Raw genomic sequence first — 17,614 nt, 5'->3', positions numbered from 1 at the left:
ATTTGCTTTGGCAGCGGAGAAAACAGCAAACCAAACTCTTCCAGGCCTCAGCTACAACTACAGTGTTTGAGGGCGGGTCAAAGTAGATGTTGTTCACAGTCAGCCAATGAAGAGCATAGGCTGGCATAATGCAAATTTGTTACTTTGTTACGTAGGTATGTAACAGGAAGTGAAACTGGAATTGCTGACGACTTGTTTCAGCAGTTCAGAATCGATTCTTTCTTTTAGGGGACAATGACTTCATTTGTCATGCACTTTGATCTTTAAAACTTTGCAGTCCTTTTACACTGACAAACAGCTATATTACACACTGCATGAAAGGTACTATTTGAAAAACCATAATTAGACATGCAAAATAGAAGCATTTTAATAAGTTGGACCCCTCTGTATTTGACCCAATTCTACTATGAGGTGTTTGGTGCATGCGCGCACTTCCATGCTGTGCTGTAATATGCTGATCTCAGTGTCTGAGTGAGGTACACCGACGAACAGATGAGGAAGAGAGATAACAGCCAATCCCAGCTCTCCACTGGCCTTATCAGCCCAATCAGACATGAGAGCACCACCTCTGACGTCAGAGCTTAAATGAACATACTTCAGCATTACTTTAGAGACATTTGCGATGACTGCTTACTGCAGCGTCCATCATTTAGATTTCAGCTGCAATTGTGTCTTATCTCTGATGTGTTTTTTTTTGTCGAGAAGCGTTTGAGAGACCGTGGATGTGTGTAGGTGTGTGTTTTGGGCGGATTGCTTCCGTTGCCCGCTTCCCCTGTGTCCTCAGACTGCGGATCACAGCGTCCTGCCGGTAGTGTTGTGTAAACATTGTATGTGCGTGCATTAGTGTGTGTGTGTGTGTGTGTGTGTGTTCAGACTGAGAGGGAACTTGTTGATACTGATCTGCATGTTTTGAATGAGGGCAGTGAGTCTACTGCGTGGGTGAGCTTTTGCATGAACCTAGCATAAAACAAGCGCACATACACAAACAGACGCTGACACTATTAAACATAGTCTTGCCACACTAATTCCTGTACTTTGTAGTTTGAGCAATGCAAATGACACATAGGATAAAATGATACATGTGCTAGACACGCATATAGAAAGGATCATCTTAGAGAAAATTAGTTACACACACATATATGTGTGTGCAGTTTTAACTGATTCATGGAAATTTAACTATTGTATTTTTGCTTTTGAAATGTCTCAAAACTCGCATACGCAAAGCTAGTTTAGTGACACAGTGAGTGACGGAAACTTAATGACTAAATAAATAGGGTTTCAAAATCATCACAATTTTTATAGCACCAGCTCAATCATTGTGACTATATTTTGAATATTTAATATACATGCCGTAATGCAGCAAAATGAATGATGAAGCTGTGTGACACTGTAAAATAGCTATAAAGGGGACATTTCTTTTTGCTTTGTGTTTTGTAGGTACTTGCTACAGCCGAAAGGAAATGGTACGAAGCCTAAGCCAGAGGATCTGGGTTCTCTACGTCTGAAAGTAACGTACACTGAGGACAACGTCCTGTCCTCTGCCTGCTACACGGCCCTCCGAAACCTGATGCTCAAATCCCTTGATGTCAAGGTACAATAGCGCCCCCCTTCTGTCTGGAAGACTGGCAGTCATGTTTAATTGTTGAACATTATTTTCAGTTTTCAGATACACATTCTTTCGTTTATAGCATCTAATCATTGCTTCCGGTTTCTTTTGCGTCTCTAGCCGATCTCCGCATCAGCGGCTCATGTTCTGGGAGATATATGCCGGGAGAGTTTGGGTTATGAAGCACTGCTTCCTGTGGTCAGACTTCTGCTCCATCACAACAGACTGCTTCCCTTTCTCACCGCTGTTGCTGCCCTGGAGCTGGAGAATACACAGTTCAGTAACACACTCACACATAAACAGTTCTACTTTGTTTTTTGTTTTGCTTTGGTAATATGCATATAGTTTTAGTTTTTTTTGTTTTGGTAAGATTTGATTAGATTTTTGTTTTTGTAATATCCATATTTTTTTTATATTTTTATTTTATTTGTCAGTAAGTATGCATATAGGTTTTTGTTTTGTTAATATTTGTTTTTGTTTTTCCGTTAATATCCAAATGTTTTTTTTGTTTTGGTAATGTTTTTTTTTTCAGTGTGCATATATATATATTTTTTTGTTTTGGTAATTTTGTTTATTTTTTATGTTTTTTAATTTGTCAGTGTGCATATAGGGATTTTATTTTGTTTTGATATTATGCATATAGTTTTAGTTTTTTGTAATATTTGATTAGTTTTTTGTTTTGGTAATATACTTTTTTTTTGTCAGGTATGCATATAGGTTTTTGTTTTGTGTGTATGTATGTGTGTGTGTATATATACATATATATATATTATTAATAATAACAATATATATATATATATATATATATATATATATACTATTTTTATATACATGTATTGTTAATATCCATATAGTTCTTTTTTGTTAATGTTTTTTTAATTTGTCAGTTTTTGTTTAGTTAATATCTATATAGTTTTTGTTATGTTAATTTTTTTTAATTATTTTGTGTGTTTTAATTTGTCAGTGTGCAAATATTTTTTTTATTTTTTCCCCAAAGTTTGTCTAGGTTATAAACACACACTATTTCTTTGTCCTCTAAAATGTCCTCTGTCTCCCTGTGCAGAGAGGCCAACACCATATTCAGAGGGAATTCTCTGGCCACCCGCTGCATAGATGACATGATGAAGATTGTGGGCCGAAGTTACTTGACCGTCACTCTCAAACCTGTTCTCAATGAGGTGAGACACACAGGATTTAAGTTGTTTTTTGTTGTTGTTGTTGTTAACCGGACATGTTTATAGATGCATTGAAATTTGGGACTCAGATTTTACAGTTGTTGACACTGTTTAAAATGTTTTGTTGCTTTCTTTCTGTTTTACAGATCTTTGAATCAAATAAAACCTGTGAGATCGATCCTGTCAAACTGAAAGAAGGCGATAATGTGGAGGTCAACAAGGTGAGGTGTTTTTTTTTTTGGTTTCTTGTTGAATTGTTGTACTTAATTTGGCCGTATGTGTCAGTTAAAATAAGGAGACATTCTGGGCCACTAAAAATGAAACCATGAAATTCAAAATATGGGGGTAAAATTTCCCCGTAATGACTTCCTCTGTTTATACTATCTGATATAGTGTTCAATATATATAGCTAGGCTTAGAAATGCATAAGTTAATATTGATATAATATAACCTGTAATTTTACAGGTTGGATGCAATAAATTCCCATGACTGAAAAAATTGATGATAAACTGTGCCCTCAGTATTTTTTCTGATCTCATGTGCATGTGTTTGTGTATTCCTAGGAGAATCTTCAGGGTTATGTGCATAAGCTTTTTACGTCTATAACACAGTCCAGCTCCAGTTGTCCTCCCCTCATGTGTGATGTCTTCAGGTCACTCAGACAGCTCGCATCTAAACGCTTTCCAGGTGAAGCAGCACATGCACATGCACACACTTTCACTCTCATTTGCTTGTGCAGGGTCCACACATTTATTTTGTTCAGGAATGTTTCTGTGTTTTAGTATACCTCACACTGACTGAAGTCTCTGCATGCATTCCTGTAAGACTGTGTTGATTCACCACTAGGAGGAGCCAGATACTCATTCATGACTAATAATCTGTGTGTGTGTGTGTGTGTTTTACCACAGCGGATCCTCATGTGCAGTACTCAGCGGTCAGTAGTTTTATATTTCTGAGGTTCTTTGCGGTGGCTGTTCTCTCTCCACACACATTCCAGCTGAGATCCCATCATCCTGTGAGTGTGCAACAAAAACAGTCACGCACACCACAGCTACAACAAACTACCTACTTAGTTGTAACAAACATGATTTACTTCCTTTTTTATCATGTGACTAATTTATTCATGCCAGGAAAGACCCATTGAGACACTCCAGTCTTTTCTGAGAATGCTTTGAGACAACAATACATGTTTACTAAAAAATGAATTAACAGTAAATGTACTTTAGGTAAAACATGAGTTGGGAGAATCACCTATCTTCCTCTTTCTCTCTCTCTCAGGACCCTGAAATTTCCCGCACACTTACTCTTATCTCTAAAACCATCCAGTCTCTGGGCAGCTGGGGCAGCCTTTCCAAGAACAAACTGGTATGTCAGCTATTAGTCATACTGCTGAAGGAAATAACTTTTCAAAAGTTTTCCCCTAGACTTTGGGACATAAAAAAAAAAAAAAAAACCTGTTCTTGTTTTGTTGTTGTTTTTCCAGTCTAGCTTTAAAGAAACCTATATGTACGATTTCTTCAAGTTATTCCAAGAAGATGATTGTATAGAGAAAGTTAAAAAGGTAAGTATTTCTAACAAACTGTTTTTTATGGTCTCTGATGTACAGGGCTGTGCCGTATTTCGTTATATTGCAATTTTACTCACAATATATTGGATCGATATTTTAGATGCTAAAAAATGCACTTCATAAATACAGTGCTTTGAATACACATTTTGATGAACATGTATTTAATTTCTGAATTAAATTAAATTTTTATTTTTTGGGGGCATAAACTAAAAACTGTGTGTCAAGTTCCCTTAAAATATCAGGTAGTTTGACCTTTTTATTAAGGCAAGGTTAGTTCAGGTTATAAAATGTACCCTTATGGTGTGACTTCCCAAAAATGTTATGATATTCTTGAAAAGAAATGATTTGCAAAAATGAATCAAACTTCCCATCTCTCTCAGCATTTTTGTTATTGATGTTTGAATGAGGACCCTATTACAAATACCTTAAATCTGTTGTCACTAATAATTATGAGTCATGACTTATGTAACAGGACATTGTTACGATTTAATTTATTGTATTTGTAAAAAAAAAAAAAAAAAACGTAAAACATAGACAGTACCGAGTTTGATCAAGAGTTTGGACATTACTATTTTTAATGTTTTTGAAAGAAGTCTCTTATGCTCATCAAATCTGCATTTATTTGATCAAAAATACAGGAAAAAAAAAACAGTAATATTAATTTTGTGGTTAGTCATTTTTTTTTCATAAAAAAAAAGAAGAAAATAAATTAATACTTTTATTCAGCAAGGATGTGTTAAATCGATATAAAGTGGTAGTAAATACTTTTTAACTTTTTATTCATCAACGAATCCTGAAAAAAGTATTAAGCAGCACAACTGTTTCCAACATTGATAATAAATCGGTATATTATACATATTCTGTGTTAAGCTTGGGCTTCATTCTCATGTGCAAATTCTCTTCTTTTGTGCATTAGTTCTTAGATGAGATCTCCTCTAATGTAAGTAAGGAGTCTAGTGGAGTGGAGGACTCCTTTGTGCTGAAGGAGGGGTGAGTAGAAAGGCCACAGTTCTCAGAACAGTCTAATTGATTAGTCCCATTTATTACGTCTTTGAGTAGCTCAAATAAGGGTCAGTTTGGTAAAAAAAAAAATAACAACAAAATTTCACCCACATTGTTTCCAGGAAACCTAACAGTTATGTGTGTGTATGATTTTTAACAGAGAGGTACATAAGCGGGCCCAGGGCAGAAAGCGAATAGGAAAGAAGAACTTTAAGAAACGCTGGTTGCGAGTGACCAATCAAGAGCTCTCCTATCACAAGCAGAAAGGTGAGTTTTCCCGGCTGTTGATGATGATGTGTTCCCCTGAAGACCAGTTTGGTCCATGATCCAAAGAACTTTCTGTTTGTGGGCAGTCATCGAGTTCAGCTCTAAAATGTGGGGGTCCCGACACTTGTTTTTGCTGGCAGGTTTTATATGGAAACGTAGTTGAAATAACATAAGTATCCCTGGATTCTTTTAGCTTGTCCTCAGTTTCACATTCTTGTTTGTGTAGCTCCTGTTCATGTAGTGTTGCCAGCCAGCTCTGGATGTGAAACTTTCTGTTTCCCCTTTTTGATTTATGCTGTCAGCTTTATGTCATGGGTGTGTACGTGTGCTTAATGGTGTCAGTGGATATCATGTATTTAGCAATGTGTTGGGTTGAGGGGACTGAAAATGTGCGTGTCCACTGGTAATAATTTGTAGCATTGTGAATATTTTTACTTAGTGTTTAATATGGGTTATTGAGTGGACAATGCCGAAAATACCATATATAATGCTGATATAAAGGATGTGATGTAATTTGATTAGTGCTGTCAAATCGATTATTCAAATCTAACAAAAGTTTTTGTTCACATAATATGTGTGTGTGTATATATATATTTTTATTTATGTGTATATATATGTAATATACACACACACATATATGTATAAATATCTGTGTGTGTGTATACAGTATATACACACATACACAGACATAGGCCAACATATATAATATGTTGCACCAAATTTAATAAATTAGTTGAAACAAGTAAGATTTGAGAAATTCCTCAAATTAAGAAATACTTATTTACATAATATTTTTCTCAAACATAATTGGGGAAAGATCTGCATTATGGATCAACAAGGCTGTCAGTAGATTCTGGACATATAAGGAACTAGATTTCAAAATTAAATGATAAAAAGGAGGATATTCAATTTATAAATGTGCTCTGTAATGACATTAAAAAGTGAAATACAGTAAAAATCGAATGAATAGTTTTTCATTAAATGAACAGAGGAACGAGTGATACTTAATCATTTTTAAATCGCAGTTAACAACACTATTTACCTACATACACAACCATTTAAAAGGTTTGGGGTTAGTAAGATTGTTTTTTAAGAAATTAATACTTTTATTGAGCAAATAAATACACATAATGATCAAAAATGACATTAAATTATATTTCAAAAGATTTCAAATAAATGCTGTTCTTTTGAACTTTCTATTCATCAAAGAATCCTAAAAAATGTATCATGCTTTCCACAAAACTATTAATCAGAACAGCTGTGTTCAAAGTTGATATTACTACAAAATGTTTCTTAAGAAACAAATCAGCATATTAGAGTGATTTCTGAAGGATCATGTGACACTGAAGACTGGAGTAATTCATTTTAAAAAGATTAAAAATCTTACCGACCCCAAATGTTTGAACGGTACTGTATTCTATATGACAACATTTTAAAGCATGAAAAAATTCCACACGGAAGGTTCTGTGAACATTTCTGAGGGATGATGAATCACTGTTTTGAAATGATTCACTGAAATGGGCAGTTCAAAATAAATGATTTGCAGAAATGAATCAAACTTCCCATCTCTCTCTCTCTCTCAGCATGGGAATCAAACTTCCCATCTCTCTCAGCAGTTTTGTTATTGATGTTTGAATGTGGACCCTATTACAAATACCTTAAATCTGTTAGCACTAATACTTATGAGTCATGACTTATGTAACAGGAAATATTTACGATTTTTTGGTTCACTTTGCAACGCCAGTGGACTAATATAGTATATATAGGTAAAATATACTACATTATGCATCATCTACTCCTAGTACCTTTGTTGATCAGCTTTATGGCATACTAACTATAATTTCCACATTTCCTTTGAGTGATCTACCCTGTGAAAAAAACAACTGTATCAATTCCTATGGAGTGATGTGAATTTCAAGGTCACCAACTGCAAATCTGGTTGTCCCTGCATGATACACGTTTATCACTGTTGTAATAATAAACATCCTTTAGCGTGATCACCTCAGAAGGAGCCAGCATGGTGGCTTGACCTTCTTTTGTTTCCTGCTGGACTGTCAGCAAAGCTGGGTTACTGTTGTTGTCTTTTCTGTGGGAGAGCTGAACAAACTTACCCTAAGTATAACATAAGCTGTTTCCATCCACCTATTTTTATTGGGATTACATCTATTGGGAGATCGCATACAAAAAACACTGGATAGAAACACCAAGATGCACATAAAGTGCACTAGAAAATGCGCATAAAAAACACATGCGCTCAATTGAGGTGGATCATTTTTTTATCAGATAAGAAGACATGCGCATAAACTGCGATAGAAACACATTTACCGGAGGACACAAGTCTTTTATGGCGTTGGAAAAAGAGCAACATTGGCTTCCCCGGTTGCAGAAAACGTTCATTTTTATTACAGATATTTTGTGACAGTTTCCCAGGAAGTGACGATTTTGTTCTCTTGAACGCATGGAATGGAAACTGGGCTTTATTCGCAAATGTTTTATGCGCTATTCCAATTGTACAAATGTACAAACCCCCTTTTTTTTACAGTCAGTCAGGATTGTTGACTAACCAATTGGCGATGTGGTGTGTCTATATCCAGCAGAGTTTGGAAGGCACAACTGGGTCACATTGACACGGAACAATCGTGATTATCATCTCGTTTTCACGTTTTTTCCCCCCATGCGTTTAGATTTTCCTCCCTGATTTTATTAAGTAATTGTGTGCTTTATCTTATAATTGAAGCGCTTGTGCTGGGGAGTTACTTTGGCAGAAAGCGTTTCTCGTTTGATTTCACACACATGGCAAGTATTATAATGTTCCCTCATTAGTTTTGTTTGATGTTGGGGATATATGACTTTTCTTAGCTCATTTTAAGTAAGCTATTCTCCTAATTTTACCAATAAAGGTATTTTCTGAGTAATATTTGTAAAGTTTTGTGGATGTAACAGTTGTTGCTGGTTATTTTCTAGTGATTGTATGTCCATATAGTGACCCGAACAGCATTTGGACACCAAAGTCACATTTAAAATGCATTTGATAACAAAAACATATGGCACAAGCACAATTTTGGAGACAAAATGAAGACAAAAAGTATTGTGAGAAAGTGGCTGCTCTGCTAGGACACCCTGTGTAAACTTGAGGAAAAGTGACATTTAGGGGCCACTGTGTTATTCACCGCTTTACTGCAGGAATACTCTTGGAACATGAGCTTGAAAGGTTGGGACACTTGCATTTTTAGTAGACAGTGCCATTGGAGGGAGAGAAGCTAATAACTCATGATTTCATTTCCTCTCATTTGATCAAGGGTCATCTTGAGTCTAGCCCGCTGAGCATCTGGACTAAATGATGGACCGTCCTCTGTAGACATTCACCTTTCATTTGTAACTGTCCTCCAGATATCAGATCTGGGGCGGTTGAGGATGTTATACTCTGTGTTCTTCACTGGCTAAACTCAACCTGAACCATTTTAATGACTCGAAATCTCACTGCAAAGGACTTAAATACATATTTATATGCAATTTCAATTTCTTTGTAATATAATTAAAGTGTACATGGCGAATGTGTTAACAAGCATTTATGCTAAACTAAAATATACTTTAATATTATTTCAATATAAACTTGTACAGTATGTCATGTATTTCAATTAGGGATGTATGCACCGATACCACTTTTTCCAGAACTTAACCGATACTTTCATTTTTGGTACTCGCCAATACCGAAACCTGTATTTTCATTGTATTTGTAATTTTTAAATATATTAGGTAGAGTAACCATAAGGATATGATCATATTCATTTGGTTTAATTTGTTTAGAAAATATATAGAGTATTTCCTTCAGTTATTTTTGTGTTTAATTATGCCTGTTAAAATGTATAATACAAGCCTCACTGTTCATTCTATTGCTCTATCATATTGTATCTTTCATTTAATAGCACCTCATATTTAGAGCTGCTTCGGCAGGGTTCAATGCTAAGTATTTTTTGTCTACTGGCCTGGTTGAGTCAGTGGTTCAACTGTTTAGATACCAGTGAAATACCACAATTCCAATTAGTTTTTTTGTTTGTTTTTTTCAGTAAAAAGGAACGGGAAAAGACAGCAAACCAGCTATTGGCAGTACACACCTGGTAAACGTTCAGAAAGAAGATGCATTAAAAAGAGAACAAGATGGGCTGGGGTGGCATGTGCAGCTCTAGTTCTCAAGCATCTGTGTACTTTGGCTGTTCTGTGGTCGAAATGATGCACATTAGCGAAGGAGATGAAAATAGAAATTAGAGAATGTGTAAAATGTGCATGAGAAACGGCTGTGTGTTTTTGTTGGCTGGCCAAGTTGTTGCGCTATCAGCTCCACGGGCTCGGCCCGACTGGACCGAGTCACGGGTCGTTAAAGAATATCATGTGAGATTTAGTGTCCGTGTCTGAAGTGTCTGAACCGCAGCAGTCCCCAGACCCATGCAGTAAGAGGTCTGGGCTCTGTATTTGTGTTTATTTCAAATTTATTATATGATACATATTATTCATCAATGTCCCTCCCTACACAAGTGTTAAAAATAGCAAAGTGTGAATTTGTATTAATTCATTTATTTATTTTTCGCTGTTTTAATAAATGTGTCTTTGTGTTTGTGTCCAGGGAAAGAAGCACTATGCGTCATTCTTGTGAAAAACATCCTCGGTGTTGAGAAACTGGAAGAAGGTGCCTTTAACCGCAAAAACGTGAGTAGCTCAGTCGTATTTGTGCGTTCTTGTGTATGCGTGTTCTTGCAGCTCAGCTGGTATAGCATGGTACTAACAATGCAAATGTTGTAAGATTGGATTTCATCCTAACCTACAATAAAACTAAGGAGAGAAGATCTCAAAGAAAGAGCATAGGACACCGCCTTGCCCAAACCTCTCTATACCTCTCTACCGACTCCCTCTCCTTTCCCCCTGATTCAAGTCAATGAAAGTTCACTAAGAATGTCTATATACCACATATAATGTGTCTTGGGAATCTATTGTTTTTTTTTCCCTTTCGTGTTTGGAATCATTTTAAATGTCTCAGTGTGATTGGTAAAATGGTCTTAATTTCACAGCAGTCATTTGTATTCTGAGAAATTCTGTTATCCTGTAAGGCTGGTGTTTCTTCAAGATATCTGATAATCAATGGTGTAACAGAGTTAAAGGCTCAGGGAAGGAGGAGGCCGGAACTGGCGAACGTTTAAACATTTTAATAATACAATAAACAAACACAAAACGAAAGTAAAGTAAAGAACACATAAACAAAACATAACGTAATGTCCCAGGCCTGAGACTCGAGGTCTTTGCGGCGCACAGGTGACATTAGCAATCGCTCCTCCGGTCTCACTCGTTCCCAACGGCTCTCGGTGGTAAATATTTGTGTTGTAAATATTTACCACCATTTACAATTGTTCTCTGGGTATTTAAAGGCATAGTTTACTTCAAAATGAAAATTCTGTCATCATATACTCACCCTCAAGTTGTTTCAAACCTGTATGAAGTCAATGGGTCCAGTTAATGGTTTGGTTACTGACATTCTTCAAAATATCTTCCTTTGTGTTCAGCAAAAGAAAGAAATTCATACAGGTTTGAAACAACTTGAGGGTGAGTATATGATGACAGAATTTTCATTTTGAAGTGAACTATCCCTTTAAGGGAAATATGGCAGAATAGTCTTTGGGAAATTCTGTGGCCAGAAACCCCCCACACAGTGCTGTGTGAGTTCTGCTCTCAGAGATGAATCTAATGGCGCTTTTCCATTACCAGTACCAGCTCGACTCGACTCGACTCGACTCGCCTTGGCTCGCCTCGACTCGGCTCGCTTTTCGCTCCGTTTTCCATTGCAGAAAGTACCGCCACAAATAGTACCCGGTCGTCATAGCGACGCCTTTCGTTCCTCGTTGCCCCATCAAGCTCTCGCTGGATCCTCTCTTCGGCAACCAAACAAAGGAATGTCTGCAACTCCTCGTTTGACCACGGCGTATTCTTCCGAGTTGCCATAATAATAGTAGTAAGTTTAGTAACTATCTCTGGCCAAACTATTTAAAAATGGCGGGGTTATTCTGGATACTCCATCTGGCGCGTGCAATGATGACGCAGGGAATAGTGACGATTCTCTCTGACCAATCAGCAGTCGGCATTGTTTTCACGTCACATTTTAGTATCGCCTTAGCTCGCCTCAGCTCGCTTAGAACCTCGCCGGAGGTGGTACGAAAAAAAGTACCCGAAAGCAGGTACAGGTACAACTTTTACACAGTGGAAAACCAAACAAAGGCGAGTCGAGTCGAGCCGAGGCGAGCTGGTACTGTGTAGTGGAAAAGCGCCATATGAGTAAGAAATGCATGAGAGTATGTATGAAAAATGCACAGGTATGCATTTCTTACTCTTGGATTCATTCATTGCGCAATTGATGTATTTCTTATTTCTAAATTGGCCTCTGATTGTTTAATTGTGTAATTGACATGATACATTTTTACCTGACAAATAAAATGCTATATTTGATTTTATTCTTTATTCTTCTGAAAGCATAATGACCATTAGATTAAGTGGAGTCTGGTTTTTCCGCAAATCTGCGTCAGGATAGAACAAACTAAAGGCCCAATGAAAGGAGCACATCATCTGGGACCTTTTGATTTCTGACTATCCATGACTTACTAAGTTGCAGCATTGTGAATAAGAAAACTACATTTTTGTATGAACAAGCATGGAGCGGTTAACCCTGCACTCTCTGACTAAGATCAGAACTGATGAGTTTGTGTCCGTGAGAACACGACCCGGGCGACTTAAGTTCTCTATTCGTTTATTAGGGACCCTAGCCTGGGTTTCCCCATACTGCCTTTGCGCAGCGCGATTTTATTCACGCTGCTAGGTAGTCTGGATACCATGGACCAGATTTTCACCTCAGGGAGGGGACCAATCACAGAACGGGGAGGGAGCAGCAAGACGATGACGATATCTATGCGACACACTGAAGCAGTTTGTTTATACCTATGGATCAAACACGGCAGCAGACGCGAAGTTACCTTTCGATGCACCGCAAGCGTGAGCGGCACTTGAAGCGTTTGTACAGTGTCACAGCAGCAGCTCCAAAGCTACATGTATAAGCGAGCAATTCTTTACAAAGACAACTATACATTTGTTTTTAGAACAATGGTCATTTGTAACATTGATAGTCTTGAAAGTTTGTAATGGGGAGGTGTACAACATTCGCATATAAATGTTAAACAACAAAACAACCCAGAAAATGGCTCCGATCTATTAATTTCAGTCACACTTTCGATATGTTTACAAGACTGCAACTCCGCGGATAAAAAACAAAACGCACAAATAAACCACACACTCGGGTTTGATTTGGATTGTGCTAGCCTATGTAGCTGTCTGTGTGTTACACTAAAAGAACGTTTATATATAATATTTTTTTTATATAATACACAACTCTCACCCAAACTGAATCATTAAAAACAAGTTTTTACCGGGTAGCCTAAATCTTCTATAAATATTTTTGAATCTTGATTTTCTTTTATTTGCCTACTTAAGTTCTTGTTAAAACTCACTAGACATGCTTATTCTGTGCATTTTGGGCACTTTTTGTGTGAAATCATATATATTTTTGTCCATCAAAAGTGTGCTTTCACTTTAATTTAGCATGAGCAGAGCAGCAAAAACAGAAACCCCCGCTTCACTGCTGCTCACGCGCTGCTCCTGCTCCCGGTGTGAAGCACTCATTGATTAACATGCGCGCCGGAAAAAATACGCGCCGCTCACGCATGCGGTCTGAAACGGCCGTTAGATACACGCCATCGTGTACACATAATCTCGGACCCATCGTCGTCTTCCTCATCTAATTTCTTTCGCTCTGCATACGTCATCTGGTATAATTGAAACGATTGGCTATGAGCTACGTACAGGCGCATTTGATAGACATTCTTAGCACCCAATAAACGGCTCTGGGCATTCGTAAACCACGCCTCAAATACGAGAAAATGTGACTTGGGTGAGACTTGGGTCTGACGTTAGCCAGGCTATAGGGACCCGATGTTCGCACAATGAAAGAATGGGATACCCTGAATAATTAAAGATTTAAATTAATACATAACCAATATTTATGTTTAGTTCCTAATTTGAAACACAATCTAAATTTAATAAACATTTGAATGGGAGTCAGATTAAGCACGGAGCTAAAGTAAAATTGAAACTAAATTCTAATAAATTAAGTGAACTTTACAGAGGCTCTGAAAAGACCTACACTCATACCTTCGCCCACGCCGCTGGATTCCGTCGTTGGGCCGACGGGTGGTCCTTACAGTGTCATTGGTTTAATTCACAGGCCACACAAATTCTAATGAAATGTCAAGTCTTAAGTGTTGCTTTGGATAAATATAAGAATATTAGTATGATTCCTGAATGATCATGTAATGGCAAAATAGAGATTTGCCATCAAAGGAATAAATTACATTTTAAAATAGATTCCAATAAAAAAACAGTTCTTTCAAATTATAATAATACTTCACAAAATTACTGTTCAAATAAAATAAATGCAGCCTTGATGAGCATAAAGTACCTCTTTTAAAAACATTAAAACATCCAAACTTTTGTTTTGCAGATGTTTCAGGTAATCCATTCAGAAAAGCCTCTGTACGTGCAGGCGGGTAACTGTGTGGAGACCAACAGCTGGATTGAGGTGCTGAGTCAGGTCAGCCGCTGTAACCCGGGGCGGCTCAGTGCGTTTCACCCGTCTGCTTATGTGAGTGGATTCTGGTTATGCTGTAAGGAACCCAACGAGAACGCCCCGGGCTGCAAAACATGCACTGCGTAAGACATCTTATTAATACATTTGCATTTTATCGCTATATGAGCAAGCATGTACACGTTACCGTTTTTCATGTCTGACTCCGTCTTATAGGACAGTGTTGGCTAATATTCAACTGGACATCGACTGTGACCGAGAAACCGAACGAATCTTCTCCTTTTTCTCCACAAACCGCTCCAGACTACAGAAGATGGAGGGTGTGTATAGCCTAAAAACAATATGAAATCATTTACTTTATTAATACACATTCTTTTCTGTGTACTGTGTTTTTACTTTCTCCACTATTGAACTAACTTTTCTTGTCTACTGATGTAACCAATGCTAGGAAGTAAAAAAATATTATGACATAATAGCTATTGTCCAATCATCTAAATCAACCTAGGATATTGCATCCAGGATCCTGCTCAATATTCCGTTTCATTCAGAATTACTAGTCGAATGTTTGAACACAGCTAGTCATTTTTAATTGCTACTATTTTCCACTTTTTTATATGAACTGTTAAATGACACAAATGTTAGTATAGAAACGCCAAAATGACCAAAAATGTTAAACAAATCAAAACAATATTATGTTCCTTCCCATGAATGCACTTAATGGCTATTTTCCTTTTATTATTTGATCTAATTCAACCATTAAAAAGTAAAAATACGTTTTATTTATTCATTTAAGATATTCATAAAAATAGTTTGCATATTGTCTATTATGCCATTTTAAAGGTTCCTAATTTTGTTTTGGAGGTCTCCTACAATAGGTTTACATGCAGCCGAGGTCAAAAAACATGTTAATTTTCTAACAATATACATTGCAGCGTCACTTCTTTTCTCACAGTGTCTGAAACGGTTCGAGAAAGGATTCAGTCTCTCTAAACCCCTCATTTCCGAGAGAATACTCGGCTCTGATTGGTCAGATGGCCCAGTCTGTTGTGATTGATCGACCGCTTAGTGCATGTCGAAAACGCATTTTGTCTGAATTTCAGCTCCGGATCTTCCTCATCACTTGATACACAGTGATACGAACAGGCCTCAGCTACAACTACAGTGTTTGAGGGCGGGTCGAAGTAGACCTTGTTCGCGGACAGCCAATGAAGATCATAGGCTGGCATTATGCAAATTTATTATAAACCTACCTGGGTTTGAGCAAGAACTAAAACTAGAATTACTGATGACTCTTTTCAGGCAGTTCAGAATCAGTTCTTTCTTTTGGAAGACAATACTTTAGTCTATGAAACTTTGCAGTCCATTTACATTCACAGAAAGCTTTATTACACACTACATGGGAGCAGTATAAATGCTAAAAAAAAAATGAACTCAAAAATGTATTTTCATTTAAACGAATTTAATTGTGTATGTGTGTGTGTCTACAGATGCCTGTGCCGGCATGTCAGTGTATCTTGGGCAGCAGGAGGAGTGTTCAGCCTTCACTATACAGGACCCTAAAGAGACCTTCCGCACCATTAAAGAGCTCGGAGAAGTACTGGATGATCTGCAGGCTCACCACGACTCAAATGGGGCACAAACCGGTGAACCAGGCACTATGTAAGACACCCAAAATGAATAAAGACATCACGTTTTTATCCAAAAGTGGATCAATTGATAAAATTTTGCATTTTTTAATCATCCTTGAATTATCCCATCTTCTTCAAGAGCCAATTAAACAAAATCTAGTCTTATATGTGTATGTGCAGTAAACTGATTTTAAAAATGTTTCTTTCTTTTTTTTACTTTCTTATATAGCGCGAATCCTATTGTTGGAAAGACAGCGTAACATTGTGACTGCGTGACCAGGTGGTACTGACACAGCCACACAAGCAGAGGGCGCTGTGTTTGACAACATTTAGGAGCATGACTGCGCGCTGATAATGCTCAGAGAAGCGCTGCCGTTCCACACGTGACTCAGTCTAACCTCTCCAGCAATGGCCTGATCTGGAGTCACGGTGTACTTGGAAGAATTTTGGCCAGTCAAGAGTCGAGTCGCGTGTCCGTGAGTTGCTATCATTGGAAAAATCTAGCTCTTTTCTCTGTGTGCCTGTCCGGTCTCAGTCTTATATCAGTTTTTAAGATCGTTTTAGTAACCTCAATCGCCAGTCCGCACAGTAAGAAAGGATTCCGATCACCTCTTATTCATTCCTAAACAGGCTGTGAAAGTCCAGACACCAAGAGTTTGTCTGAGAAATTATAGCTGCTAAAATGAAAGAACTCAACCTTCACATTTTTCTTTGTAAACCACCAGTTTTTTTTTCAGACTACTGGTCGTTAAGTAAAATAACCATGTCAAAGGGAATCTTCATTGTTCTTTATTCTTGTAGTTTCATCCCGCTCAGTCCATCCCTTTGAGTGTGTGCATGGTTTTCTATCTGTAGTGGATAGAATTAATCTGCCTTATAAATTCAGTGGAGGTACTTACAATCCCACACTTGTGTATGAATTAGGGACTAATGCAGAAGCACTTTAGATATTTGGAATATTCCAGATGAGATTGTTTTAGATACGTGGTATCAAACCTTTTTTTCCTGATATTGATCAGTTACATGATCAGCTCTTGTGTAATGTTCTGTAGATAAGGTTCATATCCCGTAGATTTTTACTAGCTATTTTTCTTACGCCAAAGATGTTGTTTTGTAGGTTTTCATGACTTGAAAATGGTATACATGTAGTTTTTTAATTACAGAACTTTAAAAAAGGAAAATGGCTTTCTATATTTCATGGATGTACGTTTTGGGAGCCTCATGCATTTTGATAAACATGAAGAAAATTTTGTTCAATCGACCTTTGTAATCCCCCCCCCCATCACACCATGACAATATTTTATAGTATGATGTCATAAGCTCTGTTCCAAAACCTAGTGTGCTGCCTACAAAGACAGCACAGGCATGCTTAAAAATACAAAAATGTAAGCAGAAAAATTAAATTATAGAATCGCCTTTTTTGCAGAGAATGCAATGCCATAATGCACTGCAACTAACTTGGTGGGGGGGGGGGGAATATTTCAATTTTTGAGCACTTGTAAACTGGAATATTTGTGTGATGTGCAACTTCCAGGGTAAACAGCAAGGAAGCTCACTGGTGTTTTGAACAGAGCTAGAGGCAGATTGTTTGGTATGAATTCTGATCGACAATCTCCTATATCATGTCTAATTTAGAGGTGGAATTGTCATGTCGTTTTCTGATAACTTCCACCCACTGATTATTACAGGTCTACA

General features: G+C 37.3%; 1 protein-coding gene across 1 annotated transcript in view; it reads left to right on the top strand.

Moving 5' to 3' along the window:
- Nucleotides 1–17,387, top strand: part of rasa2 (RAS p21 protein activator 2) — a 47,790-nt gene extending 30,403 nt beyond the window's left edge. The window contains exons 10-24 of the mRNA XM_056239400.1: nt 1,438–1,591; nt 1,727–1,881; nt 2,670–2,784; nt 2,928–3,002; nt 3,345–3,468; nt 3,690–3,796; nt 4,060–4,146; nt 4,265–4,342; nt 5,265–5,338; nt 5,511–5,617; nt 10,239–10,321; nt 14,208–14,416; nt 14,508–14,611; nt 15,779–15,950; nt 16,149–17,387. Of these exons, the coding sequence (XP_056095375.1) occupies nt 1,438–1,591; nt 1,727–1,881; nt 2,670–2,784; nt 2,928–3,002; nt 3,345–3,468; nt 3,690–3,796; nt 4,060–4,146; nt 4,265–4,342; nt 5,265–5,338; nt 5,511–5,617; nt 10,239–10,321; nt 14,208–14,416; nt 14,508–14,611; nt 15,779–15,950; nt 16,149–16,179 (1,675 nt within the window). The 3' untranslated portion in view covers nt 16,180–17,387. The remainder of the gene's footprint in view (nt 1–1,437; nt 1,592–1,726; nt 1,882–2,669; nt 2,785–2,927; nt 3,003–3,344; nt 3,469–3,689; nt 3,797–4,059; nt 4,147–4,264; nt 4,343–5,264; nt 5,339–5,510; nt 5,618–10,238; nt 10,322–14,207; nt 14,417–14,507; nt 14,612–15,778; nt 15,951–16,148) is intronic.
- Nucleotides 17,388–17,614: the final 227 nt, after the last annotated feature.

The sequence above is a fragment of the Rhinichthys klamathensis genome, unplaced genomic scaffold (assembly GCF_029890125.1).
Source record: "Rhinichthys klamathensis goyatoka isolate OS25496 unplaced genomic scaffold, OSU_Roscu_1.1 h1tg000561l_1, whole genome shotgun sequence".
In the NCBI taxonomy this organism is placed as follows: Eukaryota; Metazoa; Chordata; class Actinopteri; order Cypriniformes; family Leuciscidae; genus Rhinichthys; species Rhinichthys klamathensis.
This window is presented reverse-complemented; position numbering and strand designations above follow the sequence as displayed.